Below are 16802 nucleotides of genomic sequence, written 5' to 3' on the forward strand. Positions count from 1 at the left end.
TAAGAAAAACGTTCTTTTAGCTACTTTCATATATTTATATATTTTGCAGTTGATCTCTCCTCGTTCCTACCTGCCTCAACACACCCCACAAGAACAGTTAGAACATGTGGTCAGTTTTTAAATGCAGAGACAAAACTTATTAACAATGACCACTAGGTAACGCTCATTATAAGTCTTGACTGACTGTTGATTCTAAATCAATCCAGTTCCCCCAAAAGAAAGATTATAACTAGAATAAAACGTTGCCCCAGTCTAGAAAGATTTCTCCTTCACTGACCAAGCACACAAAAGATGAATTGTAATATCAGAACAGACACTACACTTTGCTCCTGGCCTTACTATTCCATTTCCTCTTTCTTTCCAATGTTCACGTATTGTCAAATTAAGTCAGTGTTTTCTAATTAGAAAAAAAAGAAATCGGGAAGGATGAAAATTAAAAAAAAAGACTTGTTCTTTTCAAACTTATTTTTAACCATTCATTTCTAAACTTAAAAATGGTTTCTTTAAAAATCATTAGAAAAAATTGTTTGCTTTATGTTTGAAAATATTATTCTTTTTACCTCCTCTCCAGGCGAGGTTAGACGCAGAGAGAGGTGTGGTTTTGAGAAGCTGGCACACTAGAATAAGCTGGCACACTAGAATAATATCCCCATTGGCATAATCTAGAAAGGTAGCTTAGGTGATTAACAATAAACTAACCCCTTCTCAGAGAGATGATAAAGCCTGGAAGGGTGAACATATCTTGTTGGTTGGTTGATGTTTTATGGTATATCAGCCACTGTGGGTCATTTGATACCATAGACACATTGTCAATTTATAAGAAAAAGAAACTTTGCTGTGCATAATTCTTTAATTCCAAGACATTTTTTTTTTTCTTAAAAAAAAAAAAAAAAAAAAAAAAAGATTCTGTACCCTACAGTTGAACACTACAATCTATCAAGAAACGTTAGTTGGAACCGTATTAGATGACCCAAGGAATCAATTCAAATCACCATGTGTGTTCCAGGAATTTAGTAAATTATAAACTAATCCACATAACTGAAGATACACGGTGAGCCCACAGAACAAAAAAAAAAAAAAAAAAAAAAAAAAATGCCACCCATATCTATACTCCTATAATTTTTTTTGTGTGTGTATTGATATTCATATTAAAAAACCTTTTTTCTATTTCTTTAAAAAGAAAATACAACTTTGTTATATATGAGTCGTGGAATTGCATTCACTAGCAAAAGATCTAGCTAATTTGCATATTCTTTTAAACATTCATTTTAATTAATTCCCTATTAGTTTTTTTTTTTTTGGGGGGGGGGTTCTTATGGGATGATCATCTTTAGTTAACTATTACATGTAATTATATTCATGCAGATATTCTACATGATTTATACTTGCGTAATATTTGTGTAAAATGGTTATAGTAAGCACAAACCTCTTTCTATATATATCTATGCATGCATATATATTTGTTTAAAAAGATTTGCCTACCAAACTCCTGTCAGTTTTTGGTCTACAGACATGAAACTTAATATATAGGGTATTTGAACCCATGCAAAACTTTATATTTGTGTTTTAGTTAGGGAAAATAAGTGCAAAAGTTTGAAAATTAAAAGAATGAAATTTGCCAGGTGAAGGTCAAACGACAACATTATGAATGTAATAGCTATTGGTTCATGTTTTAATTTTTAGCCTTGCCGCAAACATGTCTTCACAAGTCAGACATTAACGTCAAAATAAAAAGTAAATTGTAAGCTAAACATTTTGGTTTCAATTCTTGGTAGTGGCACACAAGTCTTTTTTATTTATTTATTTATTTTTAAATCATTGCTATGTATTAGGTGCAATATAACATAAATATGAAATCTGCATTAATCAAAATATCATATTTAAGCATATTTTACAACAGAGTGATGCTGGATGGCCTGCTAGTTCCTAATAAAATTCACCCCCCTTTCTGCAATCCTAGCATAATTGGTACAAATAAACTTCAGTCTATACCCGACTTGTCCACCAAGTTTCGGTCATGAATGTCCATCAGTCTTTTATCATTATCAATTATATATGCAACAAATGTACACCACTGCATTGCGAGTACATCTGGATGCAACTGCTGTTGCTTGTAGTGGGCCCTTCAATTCAAGAATGATTGGGAAGATGACCCTAGAGATGAAAATATGGTAAGATTAAGGTCCGGAGTGTGAAGCCCATTCAAGATCACACCTTATACTGATGAGACTATCACCAAAATGCCCAACGGTCAATCCAATGCATTATTTGAAATGTGGGGGAGTTGCAACATCACCGGAAGATTATCTGCAATGATCACTGCACTCCATTAAATGCAAAGCATGGAACCATTGGTCATTACTGGTTGAAATTTAAAATCAACGGTCAGTCAAGACTTATAATGAGCATTACGTAGTGGTCATCGTTAATAAGTTTTGAGCAACTTTGGGCAGAAGAACTATTGTGAAGAGTGAACAGTCATTTCAAGATGATGAGGAGCATGTCAGGGTTACAGACAATTTTGCACATTGTATTTAAGTGCACTAGCAACAAAAAAAGATGCCCATTTGAAGCATATTATTCGATGGCAATAAAACAAACACTGCTGGATATTCATTACTGAAACTTGGTGGATAAGTCAGATATTGACTGTAGTTTATGTGTATGACATATGCTGAGCCTGGTCAGTACTAGATGGGTGACTATTTGGGAATACCAGGTGCTGTATGTAGGACATAGATACCTCACTGCAAAAACTGAAAATCTTAATGTCATCTCCTGACAACAATTGGGAACCACTTGTGAATTTGGATATTCCCATGAAACTTCTTCCTTTGAAGGAATCCAGTTCAACCCAATTATGGTGAGTGTCACTTCAGTATGGGGGGGGATACAGTAAATACGGTTAGATTGCAGTAAAGATTGTGAATTTCCTTAACAATTCTACTGGGTAGCATAATTTTTTTTTTGGTGGGGGGTCAACTTGTATAATAAAAATAGACACAAAATGTCACAAAATACTTATATTTAGATATATAAAAACGTGTCACTTTGTGAAAATGAGCTAATTTTTTAAATGTTAAAAGTTTAGATAAAAGATACAAAAATAAAAATAAAAATTGAGATTCAAAAGTTTTTTGTAATTTTCAAATCCACAGATCATTTTTTTTTTTTTAAAATTATGATTGAAATTTTAATTTAAATTATTACATTAAGGATTAAAAAAAATTAATCTAATTTTATAAATGTTTGGTTTTTATTTGAATGGAAAAGTCAATATTTAAAAAAAATTTTTTTTTTTTAAATGCAAAAGATTTTTTGTCAACTTTTAAAGATGCTTGATATAAAACAAATAAAAAAAGTGAGATTCAACATTTAAAAACATTTAACATGAAAAAAAAATGTAAGTAAATTATTGTACAAACATTGAAAGACAGAAGAGATTTTTTTTTACCTAATCTCATATGATCATTCAAACCAAAAAAAATTAAATGAAATTTTTGAGATATATATATATATATATATATACATACATACATACATACATATATATATACACACACACAGTGAGCCAAAAATAGAAAAATGTTTGAAGCGTAAGAAGCAGAATTCAAAGCTGTGTAAATCAAGAAGGAAAACGGTTTGAGCACTTGCGTTGATAAATTACATTTAATGTTCATTAATATAATTGTATCATTACATATAGTTGTACATAGACATGATCTTTAAATGTTTTTTTTACTTTCCACCTACCTACTTTTGGCTCACCCTGTGTATACACACACACACACACACTTATAACAAATGTACCTAGACAGCACTTACATCTATCTAGACCCAAAACCTGACCACATAGGAGCAATATTCAAATCTTCAATCTAATTTTTTAAAGCGTTCCTAGAATACACTAGAAATTTAAAAGTGCCTAATATGTAATTTTATTTATAACTAGCAAGGAAATCCGGTATTACCCTGAAAAAATAATTTATTTTATTTTAACTTGTTCAACTTTCGTGTTTTTTCATTCGGATGATCTCAAAACAAAGGGAGACTACCACCATCAATTGCAGTTTAAACAAACAAATTTATTACAGTCCTGAATTTATAAGATGAGGACGGATTGTTTGTATTGTTTTGATCAGACTATCGCTATAGCGTTCCGAAGGCTACATTGACCAAAACGTTGCACTCAAAATGAAAACAATAGTCCAATAAAAACAAGTGATATAAACAAATTGATGTTGCGTTACCCACACTGTATTATGCATTAGATCATCAAAGTTAAGCAACATTAAGCCTACTTAGTACCAGATGAGTGACTATTTGGGAATTCTAGGCATTATATCTATTCAGGTATGTATGTATAGAGAAACTCATGAATTGTCCTGAAGAAATATTTTAATTTATTTTTTTTTATTTTAACTTCTGACCTCCAGACTTAACGAACATAGCCGATGGCATTAACGAGAATAAGATCGGGATGGAAGATATTTACCATAAGAAATATGCTGAAGGAAAAGCTGAACAAAACATATCAATCTCTTCAATAACACCATTATATGTCTGCACACCAAAGACAAAAACTACTGCTTATATCTGCTTAAACGAGATCTTCTATTTTGTGTTGGCCACTTGGTTCCATTTACAATAGATACGGCATAATCACATTGACACAGTAGTTCTCGTTAGATTACCAAAATTAAGCAATGTTGAGCATGGTCAGTACCAGATGGGTGACTTTTTTCAAATATTAAGTGCTGTATTTAGAACATTGACATCTCTTTGCAAGAACGACTCATTCTAACCATTTAATGAATCATCAGTTCTGAGTGACAGTCTTCTAAGAGGTTGAAGGTTCAATCCTCAGTGCAGCTTACATTAAGAATACACAAGACTTCTACCCAGTCATAGCTGGTAAGATGAGAGCAAGTTACCCCATGAATTAAAAGGATTTGGCTCAAAATTTCGTACAGATTTCCAGAGTTTGACAAAAAGCGCCTGAAGAAGGTCTGAAGTTACATCGGCCAAAGTATTGTGAGAATAACATTCAAGATAACAGACCAAATCATGCAAATTTAATGAATTATTTGAATTGTGTTCGAGATAAAATATGTTTATCTCCTCTGCATGAAATTAGACACAAGTCAAGTAAGGTCAGGTCAGGTTAGGTTTTGGAAAAGCCAGAATGCACTAAGTGAAGTGCATTCTGGCCTACTAAAAATGCTCAAGCAACACTGTCTACATTCCCTAGTATGGGTGTCTCAAACCATTGGCAATAAACTAATCCCTTCTTAGAGATAAGGTAAAGCCTGAGAGGATACTTAAGCCAGGCAACAACAAAGCCACTGTCAGACTGAATGTTAAGAACATATCCTTGACTGGTTCAGACGACACTTAGTCGAGTTGTAACAGGTTAGACTAAATATGATTATCGGATTTAACTTGATTTGCTGTAATTTAGTATTTGATTTCTTTCATTTGTGAAAAGGTGAAACTTATTAATATGAAACGATTTTGGAACAAGCATTCCAGCTATTATATGTATATAAATGTAGTTTTTATTTTTATAAGTTTTTTTTTCTTATTTGCCTTTTGTAATTCTGTAAACAATAAAATGTATGGCATTGAAATAAAAAAAAAAATTTTTAATTTTCAAATTGCATCTTTTTTTCTTTTCAAAAATGTTTGCCTTTTAGATTTATTCATTTAAAGATCTTATTCTTTTCATGCTTATATATATATATATATATATATATATATGCGTGTGTGTGTGTGCCCATGTACGTGTAATGTTAGTGCAATAAAACTCCAGCAAAGTGCTCAATTAAGAAAATCAAAAAATAAGAGTTTAACATTTATTTATAGATACATCATAGAAGATCAGAACAACATCAGTACTATTGGTTTCAGATTTAAACAAAGGAGACCTAGAGTTGATTTCTTATGCCAGACACTCTTCAGACATTAACAGAGGCTGAAGAAGGTTCGACAAAAGAGACCAACTACAGGTCTCCTTTGTTTGGATTTGAAACCAACAGTACGAATGTAATTCTGATCTTCTGTAACACAATAGCATTTATATCCGAAATATCCTGGTTTAGCTTTAACGATGTGTTTGTGTCTTTTGTTTTACTAATGTACTGACATACTTATCCACTATTCCATAAACTAATATTCTGTATATATATCTTATTAATTTTTTTACCAAAAATATTTTATATATTAAAATTCAGGAATGTTCATATACCAATAAAATCAAAGTCAATATTAATTGACTCAATTAAGCTTCATGATTATCGGTTTTCCAAACTGCTTGTTCCCTTAGAATATGAATATATTCATATATATATAACAAATGTATTTTGGTGTCTGAAGAGTAGCTACTTTTGGAATATTTATTTAAAACAGTTGTAAGGAAATACACCATATGATGTTCTTATTTTATATTTTGCTGTTGTGATTTTTGCAAAATTATATAACAGTAATAAACAATTAAAAGCAGCTTAACTAAAAGACTGGATATTTTCAGGCAGAGACTGAGGATTTCAGAAGATGCATCACCAGCCTAAAAGAGAATATATATTTTAATAATAATTATTATTATTAAAACTTGTACTGAGCACTGGTTAACTATTATTGTTATAAGGCCCTATCTGAAAGAATATTGAGCCCTTTGTGTGTGCCAGGTATATGGTCTTGGATCAGAACTGTTTAGACTTTCCATATTATATATATGTGTGTGTGTGTATTATGATATATTGAGGGGAAGGATTGGCTCCACAAGTCCCCAGGTTTCACTCATACGAAATCCTCAGTTTGAGACTGAAGATTTCAGGAGAGAACAAACGCTTTTGTGTAACCAACATAAAATAGAATACATATTTTGATAATAATTAATAACTTTGTATTGAGCACTGTTGAAATAAATATGAAAAAAAAAAAAAAAAAAAAAAAAAAATGTACACGTAATATATATATATATATATATATATATATATATATATATATGTTTGTGTGTGTATGCGATAGATCTGTGCATGTGGATGAGGAAGACAATCACATTGTTTTGTGAAATGATAAAGATCAATCATTCTTCAACAATAAATAATAGAAAACCACAACAATTAAATATTAAAAAAATTTTTTTAAAAAAACAAGGTGTTGACTCTAGATCATTTGTCTTTGCGTTTGATGGCTTGGGGCGTTGTATTGGCCGACAAGCATAAGGAGTATCCGCAGAAATCCAGAAACCAGGTATAACCGTGGAAGGCGATGTTAGAAAAGACGACTAGGTACTCAATCAATGCGAATACAGAGTACACTGAAATGACAAACAGAAAAGGTTTTGGTCAGACGTTTAGAATTGAGAGAGGGAGAGGGATCAAGAAAAAGAGAGAGAGAGAGGGTTAAGAAAAAGAGAGAGGGTCGAGAAATAGAGAGAGAGAGAGGGTGGAGCAAAGGAGAGAGAGGGTTGAGAGAGAGAGAGAAAGGGTCGAGAGAGAGAGAGAAAGGGTCAAGAGAGAGAGAGAGAGGGTATGATGGAGGAAGTGTTAAATATATTTGACAAGAAGAATTGGAGGATATATAAATTCAGCCACTGAAAGGACAGTTTTTTTGCATGGCACTTGAAAGTCACACATTTTAAAACATAAAATATCAACACATTTAGAAATGTATTTGGTCTTAAAATTGTTTTTTTCCATTAAAATACAGAAAGGTATATTTAATCTACTGCACTATCTTGTTCCCGATCTGTGGTGCTACAGATACAAATATTAAGTAATAATCAGTTCTAAGTAGCAGTCCTCTGAAGATTGAAGGTTCAATCCTCAGTACAGGCGATACCTCATCTTCATAGTTGTTGTTTCACCATGTTTCAGCCAACTTATCCTCTAGCGTTCTTCAGGTGATTAACTGCAACAAAATAGGAATACCAAGCCTTGTAACTGTATCCCCAGTAATTACTGCCTTTCATAGTTGTTGCTGTCTTACCACGTTTTGGCTAACTAAATCTCTGCTTGCTTTAGGTAGAATTAAAACTGCTATCCTCAGACAATTCTCACCTGGAATTGTAGAGATCCAATGCCTCTATCCACTGCACCACGTACCCTGAAGAGCGATCAAGGTCGGATTTTTTGGTCTTATAAAGGTCTCAAAGGATTCCAATAAAAAATCTAATTTATAAAACTCATTATGTTTGTCTGTCTGTCTGTCTGTCTCTCCATATTTTCAAACTATATCTTCTGAAACTAAAAGTCAGAGTGGCGCTAGGGTCCTCAAATGATTGGATTTTTTTATGGATCTTTAACTGATTAAAATAGTTTTTAAGGGGTCAAAAATGAAACAAATCGTTATACATTTTGTACATTCATCTTACTGCATTTTTAATCAATTCATATGTGTGTCAAGTCGGTACAGTGATAACGTCACCAGCTTTGAATGCTACAGTTTTGCTTTCGGTTTCGATAATCTATAATATAAAGCTGAATGTCTGTGCGTGTGTGTGTATGTGTGCGTGTGTGTGTGTGTGTGATCACGAATAAGCTCCTATATGGTTGACCATTTTAAAAAATTGATTACATATAATGATAGAAGATGTATCGAGACACAGGAATGGGTATGTTTGATCCTGCAGAACGGTGGTTCATTAAAATTGTGGGGTCTGCGTTCGCGCCTGGTCCACAAAGTATGGAAATAAAAAATTTAAAAATTAAAAAAAACGTTTACAAGTGTTTTTGATATAGATGTACATATACTTTGATAAGTAGGTTTTAACTTTAATAGGGATAGTATAATAAAATTGTGGGGTCTGCGTTCGCGCCTGGCCTCCATAGAATGGAAATAGGCACAAACTTTAATAAAGACCTTTCATATCTATCTGCATAAGTATACTTTGATAATTATGTTTCAATTTGAAAAAATATGGTATAATAAAATTATGGGGTGTACGTTCGTGCCTGACCTCCATAGAATGGAAATATGTCACAAAGTTTAAGAAGGTTTTTTAATATAGATCCACAGAATATTGTGATAAGTGTTTCAGTGTGAATAGGTATGATATAATAAATTATGGGGTTTATCTATTTTATTTTTACTTTCATCATATTTTGCTTTGGTTTTGATATCCCCAAATTCGAAGCTATCTCTTTACAACCCTTCCTTTTCACAACCTATCATACTTTCATAAATTAGAGTTCATTTTCTGTAGTCTGTTTTTGAACCCAGTCAACGACGGGTACTTTTGCTAGTAATATATAAGAATGCATTTATCCTAGTAGACAGGCTTTTCAAAACCATATGTGACCTTGTGTCTAACCTCATGGATGAAAATAAAAACACAAGTGCACCATTTGTTAATTATATGTTTCATTTTATGTTGAAATAAAATTATATGTTGTTACTTATGGAAGATCATGTATGTGTGCGTGTGTGTGTGTATATATATATATATATATATATAAATTTGTTTCTTTTCTTCTGATCCAGTATTGCTAAAGTTTACTCAACATTATCCCATTCAGTGCAACATCTGTTTATATACCGGCATGTGTTGGACGGCTTTTAGAAATTGACTTTCAAACTAACATATTTCTAGCCAAGTCTTTATCTTTCTTTCTCACAAACCCATCGTTATCACTTCATGTTTTTTTGCTACTTGGTTTTCCTCTGCCAACTGACCCTACTACCTCAACTGTTCTACATCTACTAAATCAGGAGCTCATTCATTCTTTCGATGTGACCATACCAACAAAGTTTCCTGTTCTGCACACACCTCCTTATACTGCCCAGATTTAATCTTCTTCAGAAGTCATCACATCTAAGTATGCCGTTAATATTCACATTACACCAAAGGGACAGTTAGAATCTTAAAACGATCTCTCGGTTGGACTATACGAAATAGCAGGTGAATGTCTGGCATCCAGTAGAATGCTCCATCTCTATCTTGAACAAACTGATCAGAAAACTGAGAAATAATAAATAAATATTTCTCTTCATGCAACGCAGGTCCTCAACCATCACTGGTCTGATTAATTTCCATACATCATACACACATGATACACTCTTCCTTTAGTTAACAGTGGTAGTACTCCATTAGGTAATAATGGTAGAGGTTCCCTGAACTTAATCCATGTACTTCTAAATCTTGCAATCACACTTGCATTTGCCTTACCCTACTAAAAAAAAAAAAAATAAAATAAAATAAATAAATAAATAAAATAAAAAAATTAAAAAAAACTTAAGTGCACCCTTTGTTAGTTTCTATATTGCAATTGCGTATTTCTTACATACTACATTATGCTGAAATAATTATATAGCTACTTATGGCGGACCTTGTAAGGTATTGTTTTCTTAACCTTTTAATGTATCCTAGTTTCATAGCAAATAAAGCACCAAAATTAATCTTGCAGTATAGTTTACTAAGAATAAAATAAAAAATAAATAAAAATCAAAAATTACAAATAACTTTGACAAACACATTCAAATGTAATTTTCTACCGGCTTGAATATACTTTTAAAGCTTAAAAACTGATTGCAAGATTTATTATCTCTAAATTTGTTATTGTTAATTTGGCTTATCAAAGCACACACAAAAAATATAAAATAAAAATCAAAGATGAAAGTAGATGCTCAAAATAATTTTAGATTTGAAAGTTTCCAAAAATTGCCTACTCTTATTTTTTTTTTATAAAAATAAAACTACTTGATTAATTTACATGATTTTTAGAATATGATTTTTTTGTTCTATCACAGGTATGTACATCATAAAAAATTTTCTGTATTGAATATATAGGAGGAATTTTGGACAAGCACCATATTTTAATAAAAAAATCAATTTCCAATTGTTCTAATACTTCTTATTTTAAATTTGTCTATACTAAAACAACATTTTTATTGAATTAGAAATGTCAACTTCATAACATTGGCATGTAATTTTTGCTAAGTTTTGTTTTTATTCTTCCATTTTTAAATACTTCTGCCAGTATTCTTTTTTTTTTATCCAAACTATTAGAAACTTTCTTTTTATTCTGCCTGGCTGCCCTTTTTATTTGTTTTTGTATTTTTCAATTTTGTTTTATAAACTTTCTGGTTAGGGTTAGTTAGGATGCTTTAAGGTTAGAAAAAAGTAAAAAAATTATCCTCATCTGTGCCCTTATGAAAAAATAGACTAAAAAGATGGTAAAATGGTGGGATCTTTCTATCGATCCGGTAGATATCTCACTGCTGATGCTATTCTCTATCTATATAAGAGCCAGGTACGTCCAAGGATGGAATACTGTTGCCACATCTGGGCAGGAGCTGCTAGAAAGGACTTGGCCTGCCTTGATAGAGTTCAAAATAGACTTCATAGCCTCGTAGGAGATGTCCTTTTCTCTTCCCTGCAACCTCTATCTCACAGAAGAGATGTTGCGAGTTTGTCTCTGATGTATCGTTATTTTCATGGAAAGTGTTCGACTGAGCTTCAATCTATGGTCCCCCCCTTGCCAAACTTTCACAAGAAACACTCGTCTAGCTGTAAACACTATCAATAATTCCCCCCACTCTTTATCTGTGCCTAAACCTAAACGTAGATTCCATGAACAAAGCTTCTTTCTTAGAACTGCACACCTGTGGAATTGTCTTCCGTTTTCCTGCTTTCTGGGTGACTACAATATGGTTGTGTTCAAGTCTAACGTAAATAAGTTCTTGATGAGCCGTTCCATATAAGTTATAAAATTTACCAAATTTTCATTACTAATGATTACTATATTGTCCAATTTCTACTGTACACTCTTTAACCCTTATCCTTGAGTGGCCTCTTGGCCTTGATAATGTGGTGTTGCCTATGTAAAAAAAAAAAAAAAAAAAAAAAAAAAGCAAAAATGAAAACACAATTGATATAACCACCATAAAAAAAAAAATTTTAAAAAATGAACATTTGTAGACTAGTTTATATTACATAGATTGAAAAAAACAAACAAAAAACATATACAATTTATTTCTCCAGAAAACAGGGTCCTGGATATGACCTTAAACTATATCCAGTGGTGAGGCCCCAGCTTGCGGGCTTTAGGGAGTGTGGAGCCACCCTTTAATTGCCATTGCTCCTAGGTCCACTCTGACCCGGAGTGGTAGTACCTGTTAGGGTCCCAACTATGGGTTAAATAGAAACCGACTTGAAAACAACAAATATATTCTATTAAAAAAATTTTCCTCAAAATCTTTGTATTCGGCATTAAATAACCTGAAAAGGGTTGATATGCCGTAAAACAACTAACGACCGAACCAACCAACAAGAAAACAGTTATCAGTATAAGTTATACACATTTTATTTTCATTACATTTGTTCTTAAAATTTCTTTTCTTTTTTTAAATAATCACATTCAATACATTTGACAAAATTTGTTATTGTCCACCAGTCTCTGAAGCATTTGTTGAAACTCGCCATTGATGATATAAGTACTAATATTTTCTCTAAACATTTAACTACAGAGTTCTCCATCAATTTGCTGTATTCATGCCTCATTGTTATACAACTTCCTATTCTAGTAGCTTCTTTTCAAGAACTGCAAGGTTGTGGAACTCTCTTCCTATTCAGTTTTCCTTCTACCCACAGCCTTGGTCTTTTCAAGACTAAGGTCAATAGGCATCTCCTGTCTTTGCAATAATCAGCTTTCATTCTTGTTAGCTCCTTATATCAAGTGGCTTCATACCTTGTCTTGAGCCATTCCCATAAATAAATAAAAAAGCAACTATAAGACATAATAATATCTTAAGTGTATGCCTCGAACATCATATCCACACGGGCTTATCATTGAACAGTGATAAAACAAAGACTGCTGGACATTCATGACTGAAATTTGATAGATAAGTCAGTCAATGGCTGAAACTTATTTGTACTAAATATGGTTAGATTACAAAAAAGGATTGTGATTAACTAGTGGGACCTGTGGAAATTCCACAGGGGACTCATTCATATACAATATATTGATGTCGACATTCTGTAGATGTTCAGTGTAAATGGAGATGCTCTGATATTATTGTAGCTCTTTTGTTAAAACTGCAAAAGTATTTATCCAAGCTATCAGGAATACCCGGCATAGCCTGGTCGTAAAGTATGCTTAAAAACATTCTAATTCTTACAGATTTTGTATATATTATTATAGAGTTAATGTTCTATCGATTTTTATATGTTATAAAGTTATGATTTCAAAAATAAAAAAATATATCCATATGAGTTGGGTGCATCAGCTTGAATCAAAATCAAAACTTATGAATTCTTGATAAAATTATTTATAAAAAAAAAAAAATAGATTACTGGAGTGCCATCAGCTATCATTGAAACCAAAACTTATGAAGAATTCTTAGTAAAATTATTTATTACAAGAAATGGAAGTCCATAACAATTAAACGACTCGAATATAAGCGTGACACAGAAAATAAATCAATAACACACATGCTATCGTATTAATATATATTCGAGGAGTCAGATTTATTGGAGAGGAGGGCAACCCTGTATTCTGTGCCTATATTTTGTAACGTGGATCAAAGTAAATGAACAAAGGAGGAGGGCGCTGATAAACATCAGCGGAACATAAAACTTTCTCATTTACTTGTCTCCCTACAAGGGCAAACTTAGAGGCAAGACTTGTTTTTAATGTGGAGAAAAAAATTTAAGTTCCCAAAAACGGTATTCTGGGTTAAAATAAAAACTAAAATTACCTCAGTCGAGAACGATTTCTCATCTGAATGAGAGTAGAACAGGTACTATACTTTGGACCTAATCCAAAACTTGTTGGCTATCAACTTTTTTTCAGTTGAAATGTGACTGACGCAACGTTTGACAAAAATTGAAAAATATTTTATGTGGATTTACTAAGTTACCTCCCTTGGATTAATTCTTTCAAACAAAAAAAAAAAAAAAAGCTAAAATTGGCATCAGATAAGCATACATCAAACTGTAACAGATAGTGGGAGATAATACAAAGATCTTTGCCACATGATTGAGAACAGAACTTTTGCCCAGTGTCAGTTTCCACTGTGGCAACCCACATGTTGATTAACAGATTATACTCAATTACACTATTGCGGTCCCTAGATACCAGAAAGCCTTCTATTTCAATATTTTCTTCCTTCAGACTGCTAGATTTTGGAATTCCCTCCCTGTTTCCCTTACTGTACTGACATGCAAAAATTTAAATGTAATGCAAACAGACATCTTGTTGCTGGTTTCACCACAGTTCCCTGTTAAATATGATCCCAAATAGTAGCCTCCTTACATTTCAAGTGGCAGTATACTTTGTGTTGGGATAAAAAGGAGTAAAAAAAAATTACTTTCTAAAAGGCATTTTCTAGGCCGATTTTGGAGATGACGGTGGCTAAGTGGTTAACGACACAGACTGATGACATGAACGTGTAAAGTTAGAATTCAGTTTGTGCCACAAAAATCACTTTCCCTGAGGATGTTGGCAACCTTCATGTGGTATTTCTTCTGTCTTTCTAGAAAGAATTCTGACTAGAACAATATCAGGGAAACCAATGCTAACAATAGAATCATCTGATTCATACAACATGAATAAAAGATGAAAACTATAGCGCACTTTCTCCAGAGAACTTCATAACATTATGGAAAGCAGAACTCACTGTTTATTCAACTTTACCCGTTCCCCAGGAGTGGTTGTTTATCGTTGTATCAACACATGGATTATCAAGTTATTCTAAATTACTTGCTAAAGGCATCTTCAGGAGGGGATTATTTTTTTTCAGATTTTTCATCGTTCTCCCTCATACCCAGTATTCCGTAGTAGTAATGGTCATTTATCTTATACTGGCCAGGCTTAAAGTTGCTTAACTTCGATGATTTAATAGGAATCTGCCTGTGAGCGTCTTTAATTATAAAAATTAAAAATTACTGAAAATTAAAAAAAGCAGATTTTTGTTCTTAAGGAAGGGCTTCTTGACTCTTTCTATGTTGCTTATTATGATGCACATGAGAAAATAATAAAAACATTTGGAAATTTGGTATCTGGAGTCGAAACTATACTTTCCTTTTATGTTTGTGTTTACTATGCTCACACATTTTTTTGAAGACACTTATTTTTTAAATAAAAAATTTTGAAAAGGGTCTTCAAAAAGTGTGTGAACATCTTCTCACTTAAACTTCTGCTCAACAACCGGAGCGTAACACATGTGGTTCTACCGAGCAAGACGAAACTTTTCAATTCCTTTCTACTCTGAGGGATTATCTTCATCTAACACCGAAATGACGAAAAAAAGAAAAAAAAAAAAAAAACTCCCAGACTAAACAACCTACCCTGATGAGGCTATTTTTAGCAAAATATTGGGGGAAAAAAATAAAATAAAATAAAAATGATTTTGTTACATCCGACATTTAAAGGATTTTCCAAATTCATTTAAATTTTATTTAGAAAATAAGTGTCTTAAAAAAAAAAAAAAAAAAAAAAAAGAGTAATCACCTTCTCATTAATATATATATATATATATATATATATATATATATATAAAACAAACAAACATAATAGAAATTATATAAATAAATTAAGGAGATTTATTTTCAGTCATGCAAGACGAATGTTATAAAATGTATGTCACAGTTTATAAATTTACAAATAAAATCAAAAGTTGAATAAACAGTGAGGTTGGTTGTGATCCAACAGGTCATGGCTTCATCTCATTTTCCTTTTTGGTGTTTCTATACTATAAGTCACAATTGAAAATTTGGTACTTGTACAGTTTAGTCAAGACATTAAATAATGAAAATATCGAAAAAAGTTTAAATTGTATGTATCCATTATGGAACGAAGTTCTCTGAAAAAAAAAAAATGTCGCTTAATTTCATCAAGTAGTTTTTTTTTTTTTTTTTTTTTTTTTTTTTTTACAGCAGAAAAACAATTTGTTATGATACCAAGCAAAATATTCGATTTTTAGGAAGAAAAGTTAGTATTAAAGATGGGAAGGGGTGTCAGCGCTTTAACTGGAGTTATCTTCCTTTGGCATTTCTAAAATTCAAACAATTTTTTTTTTTAAATCCAAGATGGCTGCCTTCAACACGTTCTCATAAAAACGTGTTTTTCTGCTGTAAAAAAAAAAAAAAAAAAAAAACTACTTGATGAAATTAAGTGAAATTTTTTTTCAGAGAACTTCGTTCCATAACGAATACATACAATTTAAACTTTTTTCAATATTTTCATTTTTTAATGTCTTGACTAAACTGTACAAGTACGGAAAATTGAATTTCAAATAAAATACAGTGTTAATGCAGTATAACCGGATTTCAAAACAATGCGTTTTGGTAAAAAAAAAAAAAAAAAAAAACCTATTACATATTTAAGTGATATGTAGGAAAAAAGTACCAATTCCAGAAATTACAAAAAATAAAAACGATAGAGTAGATTAATAATTAAAAGTAAAAATAAAATTTATCCAATTATAAAGTTTTAGCATATTTGATAATGTTGAAGAGTTCTTAAAATCAAGGGGAGATAACTGCAGTCTATGATTTTGACAAAATAATTGTAACCACAGCGGTCGCAAGACAACTAACAGGATGGACACAGAGAACCTCCAGGAGTAGGAAGAGTGAGTGCATAATCACACTATGGAAATCCCTTGTCATCTCAAGACTGGAATACTGCTGTCAGCTGTGGTTTCCACAAAAAGTAACAAATCTGCAAAATGGAATCACCCCGGAGAATATTCATCAGCAAAATATGTGGAGTAGACCAAATGAATTACAGGGAGAGGCTGAAGGAGCTGTAACGATATTCATTACAACGTCAAAGAGAACAATATATCATCTATAT

At 31.9% G+C, this 16802-nt stretch overlaps 1 protein-coding gene across 2 annotated transcripts in view; it reads right to left on the reverse strand.

Annotated features, from left to right (window-relative positions):
* LOC145259212 (acyltransferase PGAP2-like) overlaps nucleotides 1–16802 on the reverse strand; it is an 89583-nt gene that overhangs the window by 32931 nt on the left and 39850 nt on the right. Inside the window, exon 5 of one of the 2 annotated variants that reach the window (XM_080117046.1) lies at nucleotides 7008–7321. The exons of the other annotated variant lie outside the window; for it this stretch is intronic. Within the exon in view, the coding sequence (XP_079973172.1) occupies nucleotides 7173–7321 (149 nt within the window). The 3' untranslated portion in view covers nucleotides 7008–7172. Of the gene's footprint in view, nucleotides 1–7007; nucleotides 7322–16802 lie in introns of those variants that run through there. 2 annotated transcript variants of the gene reach the window in all.

This window comes from Euprymna scolopes, chromosome 34 (assembly GCF_053919585.1).
Source record: "Euprymna scolopes isolate OS-2025 chromosome 34, ASM5391958v1, whole genome shotgun sequence".
Classification (NCBI taxonomy): domain Eukaryota; kingdom Metazoa; phylum Mollusca; class Cephalopoda; order Sepiida; family Sepiolidae; genus Euprymna; species Euprymna scolopes.